Source organism: Pseudochaenichthys georgianus, chromosome 6 (assembly GCF_902827115.2).
Source record: "Pseudochaenichthys georgianus chromosome 6, fPseGeo1.2, whole genome shotgun sequence".
Lineage (NCBI taxonomy): Eukaryota > Metazoa > Chordata > Actinopteri > Perciformes > Channichthyidae > Pseudochaenichthys > Pseudochaenichthys georgianus.
The window spans coordinates 12,669,345-12,692,642 of NC_047508.1; the positions used below are offsets into that span (position 1 = coordinate 12,669,345).

General features: G+C 42.2%; 1 protein-coding gene and 1 long non-coding RNA gene across 2 annotated transcripts in view; both read right to left on the reverse strand.

Annotated features, from left to right (window-relative positions):
• Positions 1-3,436: 3,436 nt before the first annotated feature.
• lonp2 (lon peptidase 2, peroxisomal) overlaps positions 3,437-23,298 on the reverse strand; it is a 40,599-nt gene continuing 20,737 nt past the window's right edge. The window contains exons 13-18 of the mRNA XM_034084698.1: positions 15,425-15,551; positions 8,117-8,256; positions 7,323-7,408; positions 6,618-6,825; positions 5,290-5,480; positions 3,437-5,211 (exon numbers count right to left, since the gene is read on the reverse strand). Of these exons, the coding sequence (XP_033940589.1) occupies positions 4,981-5,211; positions 5,290-5,480; positions 6,618-6,825; positions 7,323-7,408; positions 8,117-8,256; positions 15,425-15,551 (983 nt within the window). The 3' untranslated portion in view covers positions 3,437-4,980. The remainder of the gene's footprint in view (positions 5,212-5,289; positions 5,481-6,617; positions 6,826-7,322; positions 7,409-8,116; positions 8,257-15,424; positions 15,552-23,298) is intronic.
• LOC117447807 (uncharacterized) lies at positions 13,068-14,756 on the reverse strand. Its single transcript, XR_004552273.2, has 2 exons — positions 13,938-14,756; positions 13,068-13,342 (listed from the first exon to the last, which is right to left on the reverse strand). It is a non-coding gene; the product is annotated as an uncharacterized lncRNA (long non-coding RNA).

Consider the following 23,298-nt stretch of genomic DNA (forward strand, 5'->3'; position numbering starts at 1 on the left):
ACGTCACGGGGTTAAGGGATAGTGGATAGGAGAATTCAAAAGGACTTAGGAGAAGAGACTGCGGTACTTTAGAGAATCCGAATGCACTTTCACTATCTGACGTGTTTATGATGCGCCAGCGGACGTCATTGTGTGCGTCTGCTGCTGTGGGGGAACCATGGAAACTACAGTTTTCTATACAACGGACTACAACATGGATGTATAATAAGAACGACTTACACCGATGTTTTAAAATGCTTAATAAGCACCGTAACTTTCATGATATCATTTCTCCGTCATAATCGGTTGTTTCCGTGAACGGCCGACTGTTGAGTGACGGCAAATGCTGTGGCTGCAATGCATTGTGGGGCAGCATTTTCTCCTCTCCTCTCGGTGAGGGAGGTCCAGTGGTTCCTAGGCTAAAGGAGGTTATAAAGGAAGTTTGAAACCTCCTTTCCTTTCATTCTCATCATTCTAGAGAATTCGAACGGCACTTATCATGGCTGCCACTGAGGGACTTCCGGGTCATTTCACTCCTTTAGGAAGGTTCCTAAGCTAAATGGACTATTCGACTTCAGCCCTACACCCTACCCCTCCGTTTGCGCGTTCACGCAGAGGGTCCGCCATATTGAGGGCTGTTCCAAAGCAACGAGTGTGGAGGGGGAGTGGGCTATCAAGCCCTCAAACAGCGAGTCTGCAGCGGTGCTGACTTGAGACCGGTCTCTACCTGATAAACTGCGATGTTAACAACCTCATGATAACCTCATATGTCAGTGATTTGTTTGGTCCAAATCACTGATAAAATAATTATTTTGAACAAAATTATTATTATAGTATGTTTTTTTATCATTGTTATCACACTTGCACACATGGGTCATGTTTGACCCATGTGTGCAAACCTGATGTATTAGGCCTACTACAAAAACCGTTTTAGTTACTATTTTGAAAGGAATGTGTGGTGATCAAAAACAAGATATTTAATGAATACTTGGAATATTAAATGATTAAATAAATGGATTTCCTAGCTAAGAAACACTCAGCCATACATGAAATAACATTGTAAGTCAATACGGGTCATTTTTGACGCATGTTGCCCCTTAGAAGGGGTATGCATTAGGGTTAAAGGGTTAAATAATATATTTTGAATTGTCAAAGGAGTTTTATCACTTCAGTATTTGTTTTTGTGACATGACTGGCAGTGTTAGGTCCAACGACACTGTCCGATAAACTATCTGTATACTAAGGAGTGGACAGGTTCACGTGCAACATGTGTTTGGGCGTGAGACAAATCCAGACGTTTTACACACTTTCCTGTTTAATGTGGTCAGTGGGACCAGTGGCAGGGACCACAGCTACTATACGGTCTGATGTAAGGTCATACTGTAAATCAGAGCTCTGTATGGGGGCGGTGCGCTATAATGTGAAGTGGGCATGCTGCCAGTTCTCTCTACCCCAGGGGCCTCTGGGTAATTATGTTGTACGTTTAAGTCCTCCATTCACCAGAGGGGAGATGTGTGGTGAGGGGCAGACCTAATACTGGGTGTGTCTGCAGGGTCCTCACTTCGACACACGTAGTAGGCCTACATGAACATGGACGTCTTAAAATAGCCACTAATAAATACCGTAGTACTCGAGCTTAAGTCATTTTTAATTTATTTTTTAAACGTTGTGACAAAGATGTGATGAATTAAGACCAGGATATATGCCTAATGATGATATATGTTGTGGTAAAGTATGGCGAATACACACATACACACACACACACACACACACACACACACACACACACACACACACACACACACACACACACACTGTTCCACCATCTGCAGGGCCTGTTAGGTTATCTCCTTTGAGATTAAATAGGAGCCCCTAGAGGCTCAACATCGTCATCACACCCCCAACAAAATTATTTAAGTGCTCAACAAAACAAAAGGCCTTTTAGATTATGACATAACTTGTGTGCAGAGTTGGCATGTTGATGTTGTTAAAGACAAACACTCCTGGAGTAATTTCAATTGATCCATCTTGAGGGGAGCATGAATATAACATTTAATAAAACATGTAACGTATAAATGTTTCAAGAAGGGTAAGGGGTAATAAAAAAACAACTAACAAAAACTTGATTTATCACTTGATGTAAATGTCGACAGGAAATATACTATACTATGCAGTATGACCTGCATATGAATTCATAACGTTATCTAACATATTGCTTTCAGTATTACTGAGAACTATGAATGTTACTAATGATGATTACATATAAAGTGTGAGTCACTCATTAGTGCAGCAATGGAAACCTACTGAAGTTACTCAATAGAGCAAACTGTTGAATACTGAACATAATAATCATTAGAAATACATTTAAAAAATAGGATTATTTCAAAATAAAATTTGAGAAAGAGAAAAGACTAAGTATGTAAGAGTGATATTGAATTATATGTTTTTCACAGGTCTTTACAGCAGTTTGAAGTAAACAGTTAACAACGGTTGAATATTTTATGTTTATTTATCTTTTAAGTAGTGCAAACCTTAAGAGTGCTTTTTCCATTAATGATAGTGTGAGTGTATGCCCATATGTTTGCAGATGGGTGTTTATGGGATGCATTGTTGTCAAGAACTGTCTTTTATTTTATTGTTTGACTACATCCAGACCAGGATAACATATTACACTCCTTTAATTACTTCCTGTTATTTGCTGCCTGGAGCCACTTTTGAGGCCTCCTTTCAGGCAATTTTCCTTCATGTTCCCGTGTGAATAATATACTGTGTCGCTCGTAGTGATGAACCCTAACCTGACTCCCTTTACAAGAATTTCCAACGCAGTTTGGTTTTTGGACAAAGGTTACTGTTTGGTGCATGCATCGTTTCCACAATTCTTTTTTTAAGTATGTTTCAACACGACTATAGATAAATGCTGCTTGTTGTGTAAATAAGCAACTGTTGCTCAAAAACAAAACAAGATGGAATGTCCCCTTGCAGATTGTTAAGGTGGCTACTTTCTTCATTTTCTCAAAAAGGGATGCTAGTGATAATAGCTTCTCACTGCTGACCCCAAGTGGCCAAAGTCAGTTATTGCAGCTTGAATGCATTCCCCCCCCCCCCCCCCCCCCAAATAAACAAGAACGTTCACTATTTCTTCACATTGATACAAAATATCCCTGCTGATGTTTACATATTTTGCTGCAAGTAAGTTCATTTCTAGTACGCACGTAAGCGCAGTGTAAAATCTGTTGTACCCATACACTCTTTTGATGCTCTTGGCTTGGTCGCATGTATCTCGTGAAAATGTTCTGCATGTCCATGAATCTTTTCATGGCTGTCTAATATGTCAAACCACACTGCACGCTGGTGTTCTGCATTAGATCGCTGCAGGGGACGAAAATCACATCTGTAGCAGAGTTGAAAATCAAAACCAAAGAAATTCTGCTTCAGTGTGAATTCAGCTGGGATACGATTCAAAATGTCAAGCAACTTTATTAAACTCATTATTTGTAGTTATTGAATAGGACATAATATGCATTCTGTTCATTAAGAAATCGGAGTTGCATTGATTTAAAAATCTTTACTACAGTGTTCTACACCTTTCACATTCATCTCAGGGATTTGTTATGTATTCTTCAGACAGCCCCCTTAAGTACAGTATTGTGGTTACAGAGCAGAGCACTGAAACGAACTATAACTGAATACATTCATCTAAAATATCTTTAGATAAATAATTGAAAAAGATGCCAACAGGAGACATAAAACTTTATTCTTTCTTCTTTTTAAAAAATAAAACCCTTTTTTTTCTTACTTCTTCACGAGATGACTTAGCTGACACTAGTTGCTAAACAAACTTATCGACCACATTTAACCTAGCTGCCCAGCCCTCTAGCTAGACACGTATGTATTGTGTATTCAGTTATAACTAGTCTCACCACCTCTCACTACATTTGTGTTGCTAGTTCCTTTTACTGAGTCCAATTCATTCTGCCACAAAAATGGCATTTTGGATTCTCTTAACATATTACCCTATTTGTCCAGAAGCATTGTTGAGACACCTAAGGAAGGGCCTGAGTATTCATAATATGATCAAACTAAATGTAGCCTTTTCTGTTAGTTGTTATAAAATGTGCTCTTACATCACAATATGTATTTTCAATACCCACTGAAGCTGAAATCAGACTTGTTCCCAATGTGTGATTCAATACAAACAGAACACATCATCACATACACGCCAGCTCAGCAGGTGGCTTTGCCTTTACTTTTCAGCCCACACTGTGTCAATCAAACTAAATCAGCAAGTGGTTTAGGTGCTAGCCAATGTTCTAAGCCAATACGTTCCCATTCCTTCCACTAATGCTCCCAACACAGCAGTGAGGCTGAATCCCAACACAGCGGTGACGCTACCAGAATCCTCCCTGCCAATGACACCATTAAGAATTCCCATAACAGAGTTCAGAGTCAATTTAATTCTCCTACAGGGCTTGAATGGGAATTTGGAGAAATTACCTCAAATTATCTCTTCAATAGGAAAATCATGCTTTGTTCGAAGGAGTATTAGGTCCAAGCATAAAAGGGAAAAAACAAGGGAAATTGTTGATCTATTTTGCATTTCGAGAATACATTCCAAATGTGGAGAATAAAGGCCAAAACCATGTAGGAAATGCAGTTGCATTAGCCATTTGGAGAATACGTTTGAACTTTTCTGGGAATAAATCAAAGTACCAGTGTTAGCGCATACACTGATATGTTGACATTATTCTTGAAAGTTTGGCAGTTTTCTCAAAATGTAAAATAAATCCTCTTGTTTTTTCCCTCATACTCCTCCAACAACCGGACTTCTCATTATATCAGCTGTGCACACTGACTTACAATTTCCTGAAAAGGCAAATCAGGGAAAAACCCATTACACTCCTAGAAGTCGAGGATGATGACGCACTCTCTCCTCTGTTGGACTACAACATGCTTCTCTCACTTCAGACTCTCACTGTGTGTGTGTGTGTGTTCCTCAGTGTGTTACAGTTTGCTGCTCAGCTGAGGCTGTGTGTGTGTGCCGGCTGTTCCCGGGAAGCCTCCGTCGAAGGCGCCGTTCAGAACATCATCCAGGTTGGCGGCGATGACAAAGTCAAGGTCGGCTCTGACGTTAGCTGGTAGCTCCACTAAGTCCTTCTCGTTGCGTTTCGGGAGGATGACGCGCTTCACTCCCGCTCTGTGTGCCGCCAAAACTTTGTCTTTGATCCCGCCCACCTGAAACAGACCAATCAGGTGTGTTTAAAGTTGAAAAACAAATGCATCCCGTCTTTAAATTACATATTGAGAACTCACAGGCAGCACCAGCCCTCGCAGCGTGATCTCGCCCGTCATGGCGACATCTGATCGGACCAATCGACCGCTAAACAGCGAGGCTAGGCAGGTTACTATGGTAACACCTGCAGAAGGGCCATCCTTGGTGACGGCTCCAGCAGGGAAGTGGAGGTGGATGTCCGTCCCTTCCATAGGGTCTGGCCCTCCCACCACTGATCAAACACACACAAGTGCACGTCAATTAGCCTAGCTGCGGATTATTATTATTATTATAAGTATTTCTTTAACTCAGGGGTGGGGAACCTTTTTCCTCTCAAGGGCCATTTCAATTTTTTCAACATCCTCAGAGGGCCGTACAAGTTATTGACCTCTGCTTAAAAATACTAAAATCACAGCCCATTCATTTGGCCTGTCTTTCATGCTGTGCAAAGAAAAAGCAACCTCTTAATCCAGATATCTCACCATGACTCGCGCATGCATGCACGTGCACGGAGTGGCGTGACCACCAAACAGAAAGATATGGACACAAGATGTGAGCAAATGTATTTAGTTTCCTATCCATGTGGACATGATTTAAGTGGGGGGGGACCTAACCTCCTCTAGGGCGGTCCCCCGGGAAGATTTTTTTTTAAATATTGAAGTTGAAAGCATCAATCTGGTGCACTTTGAGAGCAAAATGAAGAGATCAATGGAAACATCTCTCAAAACATATGAAACAGAACTGTAAGCAGATTTACTTTTTCTTTATGGATATTTTACAAATCACTCCCCTTTCAAACTGTATTCTTGTTTATTAATAACAACTTTTTTTTTTACTGTGATATAGTATTTTATACCTGTTTACTTAATTCTCTTGTTTTTTGATAACTATAATGATCATATAAAGATGTGCCTTTACCTCACTGGTTGTAGGAAAAGCTTCTTATATTCGTTAGCATAGCTAGCTAACCAGATGCTAATAACAACAAAGTTATTGACTGTATGATCAGAATGACAGATGAACAGATCGCCACCGGGTTCTCAACTAAAGACAAAGCCACGCAGAAACTGCAGCATGTGTACGGCTCCTTATGGGTACTGCAATTTGTTGAAGTCCCGGAGCGGCGTTCTGGTGCTCTCCGTCAGAATTGCACCCCTGTCAGACACATTAGGCTCGTGTTGTGTTCAAGGACCATCACCGTTGCCAGGAAAAACAGGCACTCGTTGTTTAATTATTTCGTTTTTGCGTTTGTTTATAAATTACCTCGAGGGCCATACCAAATGGTCTCGCGGGCCGTATACGGCCCGGGGGCCGGAAGTTCAACACCCCTGCTTTAACTGATGTACAGTCTGTGTCTGTGTGCACTCACTGTTGGTGAGCTGGTAGGTCTTAGCGTTGGCTCGGAGCCAGCTGATAGCCAGATGTGCGGATTCCTTCATAACATCTCCCAGCTGACCTGTCAGAGTGAGCTGGCCCTCTCCCTCCATCCGACTGGCCTCCACAAACAAGATCTCCCCCCCCAGCGGCGTCCAGGCCAGACCGACAGCCACGCCGGGAAGGGTGAGCCGCTCAGACACCTTACCACACACACACACACACACACACACACACACACACACACACACACACACACACACACACACACACACACACACACCCACACACACACACACACACACACACACACACACACACACACACACACACACACACACACACACACACACACACACACACACACACACACACACACACACACACACACACACACACACACACACACACACACACACACACACACACACACACACACACACACACACACACACACACACACACACACACACACAACAAAAAGGGAAAAGCGGGTTTTGTGTTTCACTTTATACTGTTTGATGATATCAAGTGGCTGCTGCGTTATTCTCACTTAATGTACAGCAGCTGTTGCGGAGCTGTGAGACACATTTTCTTTATATTCATGAGCTGTGTAGAAATACCACACAGCCTCAGGACATTAAATATATCTGGAGGTCAGCTCTGCAGATTTATGTACATGTGGATGGCTCCTGCTCACCTCCATCTCAAACAGAGGGGGCCCCAGGATGTCTTTTAGAGCCACGTGGTCGATCATGATGGGCATCTCTGGCGGCGCGGCAATGTCTGAGCACAGGAAGGTAAGTTAGTGCTTTATGTGAATAGCATATTTTGTATGAGAAGATGGATACATGAATAGAAGAACATTTTTCTCAGCTGCTACTTAGAATACAGTCACACAACAAACTGTCGTAGAATAAAACGTGATCCGTCTCTTAAATTTGTGTTAACCACAGACCTTATTTCGAGCTATCTTCCAAAATCCTATGGAGAAATCCCATTGGCTCTGAGACGAGGGAACCGTTTTACCGTGGTAAAATGCTAACTCACTTCCGGGTTTTAGGAGTCGTCACTGCACCACTCTATGAATGTGCTTGTCTTCTCTTCAGTTTCCAGCAATATCTAATAAAAGCTGATATTTTAAAGGCTGTAGAGAGAAACAATGCTTCTTTTCAACAAGGATCCTCTTTTCCCACGTGTTATTGTCTACATTAAGTGAATAATGGAAACGACAATTTAGTTAAACTTTTATGCTGTTTGTTCCCCTTTGTTGATTCGTTTGAAAGTTGAATTATGTGAAACGTCTTAAAAGGGTCTAGGTTGAAAAGTTCATCCTTAATAAGAGAATCATTTGATGTATATTGATTGACTTTATTAGAAGAATGTGTTAGTATATGTAATGAGGGAGGGTGCTCTGCTTAGAATTTATCTCTCTGCTGCCAATCTAATCTCCCGACAGACACAACAGAACAGGCAGAGAGCTCGTGCCCTTACCCCCCCGCTGCGCTGGGTTCTCCGGGCTCAGAGCCCCCGTCTTTGTGACTGTGTGACCTTCAGCGATCTTCACAGCCACGGCCCGGCAGATCGCCCCCAGCTTCCTCTCAAGGGAGCGCACGCCCGCCTCCCGGGTGTAACTTAACAGGACAAAAACACACAAACAAACAGTGGATGAATTAAATGATGTGGGGTGAAGTTTCAATGGAGCTGTCGCTGAGCATCAGTGATCAGCGTGTGTCAGAGGTGTGATCTGCTACACCCAAATTCAAGACCTTTTTAAGACCACTTGTGTGTGTGTGTGTGTGTGTGTGTGTGTGTGTGTGTGTGTGTGTGTGTGTGTGTGTGTGTGTGTGTGTGTGTGTGTGTGTGTGTGTGTGTGTGTGTGTGTGTGTGTGTGTGTGTGTGTGTGTGTGTGTGTGTGTGTGTGTGTGTGTCAAGAGCTATCTTCTGAGCTCTGCTCCCTTGGCTACAATCTTTCATCGTTGCTGTTGTAGGATTGGTGTTTAGCTACAGTATTTAGCGTCTACAGCACCTTCGCTTTTAGGGTTGACATAGACCCAAACGTCCCCCGATGTTGTTGCGGGAGCTGCTAACGCTACATTTGCACACACAAAATGGTGCAAAAGGTGCAGCGGGCTTTAAAAAAACGGCAGGCTGGTTTCAACCAAACATTACATTTGATGTTTTCCAACCAAAAAACGGTTGAACTTACACTTCCCCATATTTATTTGTGAGTAGATTCGAAGATACCTGAGTTTCTGACTTCCGCTAGCTTGGTTGCTAGGTTACTAGCTGGGTGTTCTCTGATAAGGGGCAGGGGGATGCAAAGTTAGTGATTACTGGTTCCATGTTGATTTATTTCAATACAAATTGTTGGGGGGAACTGAAAGGCTACTATGCAGCCCGGACATTTCCCCCAAAACACATTTAGACGTGATCGCAACACAGAAGTACCTTTCAAATCCGATCATTTTGAAAGGTCCCATGTCATGCTTTTCTGGTTATTACCCGTCCCCTTGTGTGTTATGAAGGTTTTTATGCATATACAGTAAACGGTCTGCAAAGTCACAAACCCTCAAAGTACACCCTGTAGCGAGTAAAACTCTAACACAGCTGTCTATGCTGCCCCAGAACGCCTCGTTGGAGATTTCTCTTTTTCTTCCTGGGTACAGTGACGTGCCCATACCCAAATGGACCAATCTGCGGAGCCGTTACATTAAGTCCGTGGATTGGAAAAATTGACAAATGGACCAATCCGCGGACTTCCTCACACACACACACAGTCTATTTTTTCTCAGCTGCAGCTCCACTGATTTCTCCTCCCTGAGACGGTGGGACGCGGCGAGGCTGTGAGTCGGTGTGTGAGCACACACACAAACTCCCAGCCAGGCTGCGGGTGGGTGGGTGTGTATGTGTGTTCAGGCTGGGTCTCGCTGTCTCGCAGACGGCCACTGGGCTCATAGGGAGGCTCAACACGCCGTTTTAGGACAGAGAGTGAATACACATACTATACAGAGATGCTGTATGAGAAACCAATGTGAGTGTCACGATCTCTCTTTTGTTCATGTTTTATTTTGAAAGGTCTTCACCTCCTGTCTTGCCTGTTTCTGTCTGCGTTGTGTCTTGTTTAAATCTGTCTGTGGTTCCCTGTCGTTAGTTTCCCTGGTGTGTCTAATTTACCCGATTGTGTTCACCTGGTGCCCCTGTGTTTTCTCCTCCCTCCTCATCTGGGTCTTGTTTGTGTGATTAGTCTTGTGTGTATTTAAGTTCTGGTTTTTCTGTCTGTCTTTGTCGGTTCGTCTTGTGTCATGACTAGTGTTGTGCTAGTTACTGAAAACCAGTAACTAGTTACCATTACTAGTTACTTCATTTCAAAAGTAACTCAGTTACTTTACTGATTACTTACACCAAAAAGTAATGCGTTACTGTGAAAAGTAACGTTTTAGTTACTTAAAAAAAGGGCTCCCATTATATTAATGCCCTTATAGCCTTCATTTCAGTACTGTTATTGCATTGGAGAATAATACAATCTGTTGATCAACTTGACATGCATTATATGCAGTGTTGGGACTAACGCGTTACAAAGTAACGCGTTACTGTAACGCCGTTATTTTTGGCAGTAACTAGTACTCTAACGCATTACTTTTTAAATTCAGTAACTCAGTTACCGTTACTACATGGTGCGTTACTCCGTTACTGTGTTAGTTTTTTTATATAGTCAACAGCCAGGTGAACAGAGATGAGAACTGTACTTAAGTACAGTACTTGAGTAAATGTACTTAAATACTTCCTGTGTCACATGCGGAGACGGGCTGTGGGCGTGTTTGTGTTGTTTACTAACAAGACTATCATGGCGGCGGCGGAGCTCAAGTCTAGTTTCTCCACCTGGAGATATTCTCACTATTTCACTTTTGTCGAGCACAAAGAAAAGAACGTTTTAGTTAAATGTAAGTTGTGTCCTGGCGGGTCAAAGAGCCTATCTACACATCTCTTAAAACATCTGCAAAAACAACATGTTGGGACAAAGCTAGTAGCTAAGACCACAGAGACTCAGCCGACGCCACTCCACCTCCACCTGCACCTAAGCAACAGCGGCTGGATTTTAACCAAGGGACTGCTAGCCAGGGAAGAGTCGATAGAGCCATTGCACGGTATGTTGTAGAACACATGCAGGCTATTGCTACAGTGGAGTCACCCACTTTCAGGGAGCTAGTTAGCATGATAGCATGTCCGGGCGGCACACGGCATATAAACGGAAAACTTTTTCCAACTACCTGGAGAAAGAATATACAAAAATGTAAAGCCAGCTAATATCGATGCTATCCAGCTATCCCTCTCAAGTATCCTCTCGAGTCACCTCTCAAGTCTCCTCTCGAGTTCCCTCTCAAGTATCCTCTCGAGTCTCCTCTCAAGTCTCCTCTCAAGTTCCTTCTCGAGTCTCCTCTCCTGGGCCTTCTTAGGCCTCCTCTCGAGTCACCTCTCAAGTCACCTCTCGAGTCTCCTCTCGAGTCCCCTCTCCAGTCACCTCTCGAGTCCCCTCTCAAATCACCTCTCGAGTTACCTCTCAAGTTTCCTCTCGAGTTCCCACTCAAGTCCCTACGCAAGTACCGTTGGAGGTTCCGCTGGGGGTCCTGCCAACCCTTTGTCCTGTCCCGTTGAAGGTCCCGCCGTCTACTCTCCTGCCGGGGGTCCTGCCAGCTCCTTGTCCTGTCTCGTTGGAGGCCCCGCCGACTACTCTCCTGCCGGGGGTCCTGCCAACCCTATGTCATGTCCCGTTGGAGGTCCCGCCGTCTACTCTCCTGCCAGGGGTCCTGCCAACCCTTTGTCCTGTGCCGTTGGAGGCCCCGCCGACTACTCTCCTGCCGGGGGTCCTGCCAACCCTGTGTCCTGTCCCGTTGGAGGTTCCGCTGGGGATCCTGCCAGCTCCTTGTCCTGTCCCGTTGGGGGTCCCGCCGACTACTCTCCTGCCGGGGGTCCTGCCAACCCTTTGTCCTGTCTCGTTGGAGGTCCCGCCGTCTACTCTCCTGCCAGGGGTCCTGCTAATCCTATGTCCTGTGCCGTTGGAGGTCCCGCCGACTACTCTCCTGCCGGGGGTCCTGCCAACCCAGTGTCCTGTCCCGTTGGAGGCCCCGCCGACTACTCTCCTGCCGGGGGTCCTGCCAATCCTTTGTCCTGTCTCGTTGGAGGTCCCGCCGTCCACTCTCCTGCCGGGGGTCCTGTCAATCCTATGTCCTGTGCCGTTGGAGGCCCCGCGGACTACTCTCCTGCCGGGGGTCCTGCCAACCCTGTGTCCTGTGCCGTTGGAGGCCCCGCCGACTACTCTTCTACCGGGGGTCCTGCCAACCCCATGTCCTGTTTCGTTGGAGGCCTCGACATCACATGTCTCGCCGGGGGTCCTGCCAACTCCTTGTCCGCTTCCGTGGGGAATCTTGCCGACACCTGTTTCACCGGCTCTGGTTCAGTGTTAATTTTGGCAGCTATTTTTGAGTTAGTCTTAGTCTTTAGACGAAGATGGTTATTAGTTTTAGTCACATTTTAGTCATTTCTATCCTTTATAGTTTTAGTCTAGTTTTAGTCGACGAAAACTCAAAACATTTTAGTCTAGTTTTAGTCGACGAAAACTCAAAACGTTTTAGTCTAGTTTTAGTCCAGTTTTAGTCGATGAAAAATTACATTTTAGTTAACTTTAAGTCAAAATGTTTTCTCTCTTTAAACCAATTCAGTTAGGCAAATACAGGTATCTGAAATTGGAATCAAGGTGACCGTATCAAGTGTTGAAATTTGTAAAGCAACATTTCACTCTCTTAACCCTTTACTTAGTTAGTTTGATATCTCTAGCCTCTCACATTGGTGCAATACTGTTGTGTTGTCCTTGCTGATCCTCTAAGGTAAGGATAGTGCATACACATAGATACAAGTGGTACTGGTAACATAGTGGAATGTTCTTTACTCCAAGTCAAGAACCAAAACATTATTTTTTTTAGCCTTATATTTATTTTCCGAAACCTCCAATAAAAGTGAAGACACGTATGCCCAAAACAGAGCAATAAATGATGAACAATGACATGACACCTGAAGTTTTGGATCACGAAAATTACAGACTTGAGTTAGCTCAGTGACTCAAACTGTAGTCCATTGTAGACTCTCTACATTTATCAATGGTGTGTCAGTAACTTGTCAGAACAGAGGGTCATCCCTCACAAGATGCAGTGCAAAGCAGTAACTTGTATAAATTATAAAGTATAAATTGTTGTATAAAACTATCCCTCACCTTAACATTATACGTTTCTGTACCTACAAATAAAATAAAAATGTTGAAAGTGCATACAGTACATACCTATAGAATAAGATAAACCTTGAATAAACTTGGCCTTATAAACAATCAGAGGGAACCACCTCTGTAGTGCACTCTCATATAAAGTAACAGACAAAGTACAGACATCCGTAGTAGCATTAACAACTTTTTAGCTGATCTCTGTTCAGTTTGAGGAAAGCACTTCTCCTCTTATCGAAGGTCTCTATCATAAGGATGAAATCCTCATCCTCAACTGTACGGGCAGGTAGACCGGTGCGTCCAATCCACTGGGCAATGACCTTTTCTTTGGTGCCTTGTTCCAGCGAGTCTGCTTTATATTTTGGTCCTGAGGAAGAGAACGCTGCTGGGATAGTTGACTGTTTATTCTTTGCACCAGGTTGCTGTTTTGGAGTACTCGTCTCTGGGATCTAGGTGAGGAAAAATAAGATTGCATAATTACTCCCTATACAGAACTACAACGCCTACAGATGAATTCCAATTAATTAAATGTAGGCTAATCCCTTTAAAATATGCCTTTGGTAATAGTATTATCATTAAAATATAGTATATCAATAATATCAAGTTTAGATTTTGAAGATTCTAATTATGTGATAATACAATACAACTAGCCTATTATATATGCCTACCTGGCCTTAGAGATAAGAAAGTATTTTCCAAATAAATTGCCGTGTACTCTTAAGAAAACACACAATAATTGCAGTGACTAGATAGTTATTGCAATGCAAGCCCAGCCAACATTAGCCTGGAACTTGCCAGAATCATTCATTTGCTACCGGAAACTGAAAACGTGTTTGCAAGAAAGGCTAAGCTAACATAGATAGTTAGTACATTTGCCTCTAGTAACTAGTGACTAGCTAGCAGTCTGCATTGGCAATGGCAACTTGCAAATGCAGACTGCCCAGTAACATAGACTTAACGTTAGCAAATGTATATGCTTAGTTAGCGTTACCACATACGAGTTAGTTACGACTTATCATGTAACGTTACAGTTAGCTAACTTACCGTGGCATAAATAGCAGGATGGTGCGCCTTCAAGTGCCTCTTCAGGTTAGTCGTATTCTTCCCAACTAATTTGAAGCCACATGGCGTCTCTCCTTCTCCCGCAGTTGCAGTGCAGTGTGTTTTATTTTCTACCGAGTTATAAAGAAAGTTGGTCCATATATCTATTCTTTTTTTGCGACTAAAAGCGCTTTCGCTGAATCCGTCATCTTCACTGTTTGGATATCATCACCACCTGTGCTGCTGCAGTGAAGCTGGGGTGGGCGGGGGTGAGTGAGGTGTGCAAATTCCCAGAATCCCAAATAATTCAACCAATGACAGGGATGCATTTTGAAAGAGAAGACGGACAATTGGAGGAAAATAATATCCTGCATTTTTAATGTCCGATAGTCCACCCTTAACACCTTCGTCTCGTCTCGTCTCGTCAACGAAAACTACATTTACATTTCGTCATAGTTTTCGTTATCAAGAATCTATTTTTAGCTCGTCATCGTCTCGTCTTAGTCATGTAAAAAAGGTCGTTGACGAACATTTTTCGTCATAGTTTTCGTTAACGAAATTAACACTGCTCTGGTTACTGTCCGGTCAACACTGGCTCCTGACCGGTCCCCTGAGAGCTGTGGTCTTCGCCCCTCCTCGAACTCTGCCTTGCCCCCGGGCCGTCCGCCCGAGAACCCCTCCTTGAACTCTGCCTTGCCCCCGGGCCGTCCGCCCGAGTCCCCCTCCTCGAACTCTGCCTTGCCCCCGGGCCGTCCGCCTGAGAACCCCTTTTTGAACTCTGCCTTGCCCCCAGGCCGTCCACCCGAGAACCCCTCCTTGAACTCTGCCTTGCCCCCAGGCCGTCCACCCGAGAACCCCTCCTTGAACTCTGCCTTGCCCCTGGGCCGTCCGCCCGAGAACCCCTTTTTGAATTCTGCCTTGCCCCCGGGCTGTCCACCCGAGAACCCCTCCTTGAACTCTGCCTTGCCCCCAGGCCGTCCGCCCGAGTCCCCCTTTTTGAACTCTGCCTTGCCCCCGGGCCGTCCGCCCGAGACCCAGGAGGACGGGACTGAGCTGACCACCCAGGAGCACAGCAAAGGACCAGGAAGGGATCTCGGGCGGACGGCCCGGGGCAAGGCAGAGTTCAAAAAGGGGGACTCGGGCAGACGGCCCGGGGGCAAGGCAGAGTTCAAGGAGGGGTTCACGAGAAATGTCACTATGTCGCTGAAGTATGACTATAATCGAGAGAGAGATGATTTTAGCCTTTGCAGGCCATTTTCATGCACAAAACCCTATATAACACACTATAGAAAAAAAGAAAAAAACTCAAAGCCACTTTAACTAACTGTATGCTGTATTACACCGCAATATTTTGTGACCGCTAATACTAACTAAATCACTGGGCAAATTGCAAATCCCCTACACGTCAACCATCCCATTTACAGATGATGTGAGGATTTAATCAAATGTGTTTGTTATTATATTTAAATGTTATGCGTGTGTGCGTTTACCTGCTGATGATATTCTGTGTGGTGTCCTGTGGTATATGCAGCTGTTGAGGGGTTAACCCATGCTGCTCCAGCTGGTTTTGGATCAGGTGACGGTGTGCTATCTCCACCTTCTCCTCCTGAGTGTAGCCTGAAACACACACACATGCCAATCAGAGTGTTTGAAGACAGTAATTAAACATAATCATTATTGTTATATGTAAGGGATAAAGCACAGCGAGCCAAACACCAGGTCTTTTAACTTATTTCCTTCTATTGCGCTTTTTCTTTATGTGGGACAGTTTAGCCATCATGAAGCCAATATTTAATCTGCTCCACATATTTAAAAACATTTCTGATAAAAAAAATGTTTAGCAACGGGCTGTTATCGAAAAATAACAGATCACAGAATATCCAGGTTGACCAATCAGAATCGAGTACCCAACTAAGCTGTATAATACATAACAGTAATACATTGGTTAGTTATAATCAACCTTATCATAAATGATGTGCTGCTTGTTTGAATGTATCCAACTGTAATTTGCTACGCAGCTTGACACAAGATTTCTTCAGCTGTTTCCTACATAATAATAATAAATAATAATAGCTTTGATTTGTCTAGCGCCTTTCAAGGGACCCAAGGTCGCTTTACAAGTAGTAGGGCAAAAAAACAAACATAACAAAACAAAAGTCAGACAGACAAAACAACAGATCGATTAGGGGCCGAAAGCCTTGGCAAACAGATGGGACTTGAGGGCCCTTTTGAAGGCGTCAAGTGTGGGGATGTTTCGAATCTCCGCAGGGAGAGCGTTCCAGAGGGTGCTCTCAAAAAACTGACTTTTTGGTGTAGTAAAATATATTTAATTAACTGTGGTACTTTTTACATGGTAATATCAAGATTCACAAAGAACTAGAATTTCTTAAGTAACATTTTAAATGTATACACCTTTTATTCATGTCATACATTTACAGTGTGGGAGGAGTAAGTTTTATTATATATTTACTCATACTATTTAAATGATTTATAATCACTGCTCATAAACCTTAAAATACTAAGTAAATGTTAATCTAAAACCATAGTAGCGGTTTGAATCCGCGCATGCGTCTTGACACCCGCGTTTTTAGACGACGGTTCAGTTGGGTTTGCACTGCAGTTGCACATTTGAAGGCTGTCGGAGGAGCTGTATGGCTGGAAAAATAAGTGTTGGTAAGTTATTGTCTCTCTGTTTAAGAGTTATGATAATATATGTGTCTTTGTGCATAATAGCCTGATTCTTGTTTGCTTGAACCATGTTAACGTTTCTGTGCATTAGTTCACAAAATTGAGAGATTATGTTTTAGATATGTTACATGCTGTTAGCTAGCTAACCTTAACTGTAATTTACCAGATAATTTAAAAAAAACACTCACATGCAGCTAAAGAAGGTTCCACGTTTTATTTCACGTCTATAAAACTAAGGGCATAACAGTTGGAATAGCATTGTCAAAAGCAGAGGAGAGGAAAAGTAATGTTAGCTGAGTTAGCGTTAGCCGCAGTTTTCCAAAATTAGCTTTGTCATCCTGTCAGGTTATGGTTACAATGGATTTTTTTTAAACATTAAAAAAAATATGTACAGAAACCAAAGAGGTTACAGTGCTTGCATTATGTCAAATACGCCAATCTATTGTGTTGTATAGATATATTAGCTACTGAAATTAGCATGCTAACTGACTAGCCCTGGCATCAGCCGAGGCGCCAGGATTTCAATTGTGGGTGGGCCAATGTAATTTCGGCTGGGCCTGTTCTAATAGATGTTTCTCGTTAACAAAAATGTAATACAAATAAATGCCTGCATATCATTGTAGGTAACTGTGTAATGCATATTTCCTATAGTAAAGACACTTTTTCAAAACCCTTCTCTTTTAAACATTTTCACTTATGAGAAGCTTAAATATTATTTAAATGATTAAGCGGCACGCCGCAATGAGTGCCCATAAATGTTATACTGCATGTTATTTCGTTTTGATTCACAATACATTGATACGTTTAGAAACAAAGAGCATACAACGGCAGAATACGGAATAATGAGCGAACACCTGATGTGTGTCTGTGTGGTTAGACCGCAGCGTGCTGTCCTTTGTGAGCGGCCGTGCGTAAAAGGCACTGGTTCTCTGACGCGGCACTTTTCAGAGGCTGCAGATTTATCATTAGGCTACTTCCTTCTGATACTGCAGAGCTTTCATGAGCTGAAGGTACGTTTCATACTAAAGCAGCTGGGCAGCAGATAGCCTACTGTTGCTTCACACTCACGGAGCGTCCACACTACAGCTTCAAAAAAAGCTTGGAGCTGGGCGTGTCTGGAGCTTGGGGATTTTATTCAAGCAATGCGACCAACAACCAATCACATGAATCTCCCGCCCCCGACATACAAAGCAAAAAACCCCGGGGATTTTATGGGAGCAATATATATATATATATATATATATATATATATATATATATATATATATATAAACTCCCCAAACAGGCGAAAACCTACCAGTTTCACCCACTGTCTCTGCCACCTCCCTCCATGCCTGGTTCCTCCGGTTTGTATCCCGGTAGGTGAAGAGGGTCTGGTCATACAAAACCGGGTGATAGCTACGGCGATAGTTAGTTTCTCCTCCAACTTTTTTGGAAATATAGAAATAAACGGCGGGATATCTCTCCAAGCTTAGACGCGGTTTGATTGGCTACGGCTTGAGCTGTCAGATTTTCCGAAACGGGATTTGATTGGCTGGCGCTGGCTACTCCGGTGTCAGAAGTTGAACATTGTTTGAACATTGTTCAACTTCTGACGGCGGAGACGGACCGCTCTGCTACCCACAATTCAGTTCGACGAAAAAGCGAGGCAACTTGACGTCACACCATTCAAAGTGAATGGGCAGATTGGAGTTGTCGACGCTGTAGTGTGGACGGGCCGTCATAAGCTTTGCTGATTTGGGCTGGAGAATGCCTGCCGCGTCACGGAGCGTCCACACTACAGCTTCAAAAAAAGCTTGGAGCTGGGCGTGTCTGAAGCTTGGGGATTTTATTCAAGCAACGCGACCAACAACCAATCACATGAATCTCCCGCCCCCGACATACAAAGAAAATGTTACATGCAACAGCGCTACCGCAGTTTTCTCGTTTCTGCCATCAATAAATGAACGAAGCACACGGACCAAGCAATCCCAAATGAAGCTAATTCACAGTAAACACACACACGGCTTAAAATATCTTATAATTATATTGTTGTTGTTTTTTTTACAGTAAGTTAAAGTATTTTTTCTGCAGTTTGAGACCTGTGAGTTAGTGCATCGCTAATCCAGTGATATAATACATATTATTGTCAAATGAGCCATTCTGCATAATGAGTACTTTTTACTTTAAGTTTATTTTGATACTAATACTTTTGAAATGTTACTTAAGTAAGGTTGTGAATGCATGACTTTTACTTGTAACAGAGTAAATACTTTGTTATAAATATACACTGTGGTATTGCTACTTTTACTTCAGTAAAATATCCACATACTGTTTCCACCAATTGTTTAATCTTTTTTCTTCAAATATTCAATCAAGTCTAATTTAAGTGGAAATGTTATATTCACGAAGTTCATCTGTCTTATTTACATATCTGTCTATCAACAGGAAGAATAGCAGTACAGCAGTGAGCCAGTGGAGTCTGATTGGAGTGATTGCTCAGGCAAGTAGAGTGATATATTATTGCTGTTATTCTTCACTGCGTAATGTAATATAAAATTGTGGATAAATGTTTAAACCATTGTTTTAATATTACAAATTATTTCTGTTCATTTACAGAGTGGCCTTAAAAAAATTACCCAAACGTTCTCTTATCGAAGGCTCGAGGTTGTGACTGGTAGTCCTGCTGCTAGTGACTTCAAAGAGAGATGGCCTGCTTTGTTTTGTGAAGCTGAGGTAGGTGAATCTATACATGCTCCATTGTACAGGAACACATTTAAAAAAGATAGATACACATGAACATTAATTAACTTGAAACACTATTCTCTCAAAGTTAAAATTCTATAAATAGCTTGTTCATTCCACCATTAATATCTGCACGATTTATAACACCCTATACATAATTGACCCTGCCTTAATTTTGTATCAGACTTATTGGCCCAGTTCCTCATGTTGTGCTTGCGATTACTTTGTCACTTAAGATAAAGGCGGAATTCGGGCGAATAACTACAATTTCGCTGGAGTAGAGCTTCATGTACAAACTCGACCACTACACACCAACACGTATTGCCCTGATGAAGGCCAAGGGAGGAGTCCTCGGGACCAAGCTGAGGCCGTTCCTGGAAACACTGAGTCAGGTATGCTTGTTCAAAATTGTGCATGATCACATTTTTTTTAAGGAAGACAGACCTCACTCACACACACATCACCCAATGCCCAATGCTTACACACACACACAGCACACATCCTCACACGCGGTTGTTCAAATGCCCCTGCATGGTCCATCTTTCCATGGCTCTTGCTCAGTTGGCTCAAATCACTCCTCCTCGCACATGTATGCTCTTGTTTTCTTCCTTGAAAGTTTATTGTGTATGAATATTAGTTCAGTATTGACACCATATTAATCTCTTCACAGAACCAAAGCATTGACATGAGGCGTGACTGTCATCCGCAGCCTCATACTATACCTTGGCGAAAAACAACAGGACCTTTTTGAAGGTAAAGCATGATTATTATTTTTTTGACACTGTTGTAACATTTTAATGTTAAACAGGAGGTCTTTAGAGGGAGATAGCAGCTCAACAGTTTATGTCATATAGAAGTGGTTTCCATCATCTGAAAGCTGGGTCAAATTGTTCTAGTCACAAATCTATTATAAACATAGTTTATTAATTTCAATTAATTAAATTGTAATGTTTTCAGTGTATTAGGGCTCAGAATATTGGTCCAAGTATTTGAGAGATGCTATCCTGCTCTATTATGTCCCATAACTTGTTGCAGCAATTTTTGTGCTGATAGAATTTAATACACAGATTTGCTGCTAAATGTAAGCATATTAACCACTCGAGAATTGCCAAATATGGTCAAAAATTCCTTCAAAGTATCACATTAGGACATCAAGACATGGAATAATTATGCTGTGATTGGAATAAAAAAATCTGAATTATTTTTACATTTCTGCAAGAATTGCATTTTTCCACGATCGGATGGTGAGCACTTCTGTTCTGGAAACTGCTCAGAAACCCCCTTTTTGTAAATAAACCTAGGAACGCCATACATCCTCTGAAAGCCCTCCATCTCTAGTTTATGGCTGTGACTATCCTAGAAGCCACAACAGCTCATTTTATACTGTGAAGTCAATCTTCAAAAAAAGTTTCACTCCAATGGAATGGCTCCTACATCATCACACATGAATATAATTGGGCTCATTGGATCCATATATCCAATTCATGCAATTCCAAGACCCCAGCATGCACAAATATTAAAATATAACGTTTTAAGAAAGGCAAAAAAAACACATTTATACTGCATGCACAGAACTGCATGTTTTTCGTCCCAAACTGCCTGTGATCAGCATGAAGTGTCCATGTGTGTAAAGAGGAGACTCGTGGGTATCCAGAGAACACATTTTCATTCAGATATCTTGAGCCCAAAATGTTGCCTATCTTTGCAGCGTTATTTAGCCTCTTTGCTGACCAGCATGACATGGTTGGACAAGGCACCAACTGATTCCTCAGATCCTAGTTTCATATGATATCATCTTTACTCTAGCTTCAGAACTGAGCCCTCTCGAGCCTCTGAAAGACAGTACAATTGGCCGGCCCGGATTAGGGTCTCAGAGTTAATGATGGTCTTTAGCACATGTGTTCATTCTGCCCTGACAATGAAGTCACTTTGAATGATTCAAGCATTCTATGTTTCTCACTTCATTTTTCTTGTAAATTGTATGCAGGAGGACAGCCGCAGTGATGCAACTGAACACGTCTTGAAGATCCTGGTTGTCCATGGTGCCAATGAAGAGGATCCAGTTGATGCAGCCCTCCTGCTTGAAGGCAGAGAGATTATGCCAGGATGCGGCAGTACTGCCAAAGTATGCACGCTCCTTATGGGGCTGATTTATGCGTTAAACTTGGCATACCCCCCAACACTGCGCTACACTTTTGAGGTGTTCCAGAAACTTTTTCTCGGACTGGATGGGATTAAGCTGACCCCAAAAGTGCAAGCTTTGAATGTGAACCTGCTGTCTTAAAGACATGGAAAAGCCGTCTATTCATATCAAGTATGTTCTTGCATGAGGCCTTTTGTATGTCGCTGCAAGTTGACATTTATTTGACAACTGACTTTATTTCTGTCTGATTTGAAACGGTGAGCTCGCAGACTTGGAGGAAGTTACACATGTAAAGTAATTGTCAAGCTTCTTCACATGCAGACTTCTCAACAGCGTTTTCTCACCTGCCTCTGAGCTTTCATGGTTCTGGCTCTAGGACTTTGTGAAAGCTGCTGCTTAGAGATTGTTTGCATGCAGTTATTATAATGTTAATGTTGTCGGTTAATAGTGATTTAATTGTTGACAAAATAAAGTGTAATTGTATTGTATTTTAGTCGTGTGATTTGGGCTCAATGTATATTAAATGCATAGATTATTACATTTATTAGGTAACATTTTTCAAAAGTAAATGAGTAACAATTACATAATTAAAGTGAGTAATATAATTTCAAACAAATGAGTAATTCAACATTTTAAACTGAAAAAATATGATAAAATCTCCTTATTTACTTCATAACAGTAACTATTACAGATATATAATATTTACTTAATAATTTGATAACAGTGATGTTCCTGTCCATGAAGAAAATAATTAGACTTTACTTAATTATCTTAAACTGCACTGTAACTTTTATCCATGTACTTTTTCTTGTAATGTTTAATTGAACTATTCATATTTTAGACTGCACTGTAACTTTTATCCATGTATTTTTCCTTAATGTTTATTTTATTAGCTTTTCTTTTTTAATGCTTAATGTCTTTCATTTTTTTTTGTAAAGCACTTTGAATTACCCTGCGTTGAAAAGTGCTATATAAATAAACTTGCCTTGCCTTGCCTTGCCTAATTAGTTCAAATAAATATAATGTGTAACTTCAACATTATTAAGTAGCATTTACTTAATATTTTCACCAATGTTACTTCTAGTGATAAGCACATTTGACTTGATACTGGAAAGTAAGTTCTACTTGATATTACAGCAGTAAAATATACTTAGAAAAAGTAAGTGCAAATACTTGCTAAGATTTAATCAAGTAAATCCTACAAGTTGTTTCTTTCAGTGTGGGGGCTGCCACACTGAAGGCTCTGTAAATGCTGATCCGTGCATTAATAGCAACAGCACAGACATAGGCCTATTATAAAGAGAACATCTGTTGTACACGGGGTGGTGCCACAGGTCTACATTTACATGAAACGTCCCGATGGATCATGTTCATGTCAACAGATTTCCCGAGCATGTATGGGCTACGCAAACTTCGATCAACTTGATTATAAATAATCCACGGACCACCAATGTAACGTTTGACTGTTTAAAAACAGGCTACATTGTTTCACATAGGCTATAGCCTATTATGGCTGTAGCCTACACAGAGCCGAACACATGCGATAAGAGCTGCCAGCGGCACCAACCATGAACAATATTAATATTAATAATACAGCTATAGCACAACACAACCCTCTCACTGCCTGGAGAGACGCGACGCCACACACACAACACAACGATGCACATAGCTCTTCAGCCCCCAAGTTAACGTTAGCTGTCAAGTTAGCACTAGCACTGACCTTAGCTCCCTCCTCTCTCGGTTCTGTTGTAGCAGCAGTCACAACGTACGATGTGCTACCACCAGCTACATTCGGTTGGTCTTCTTGAT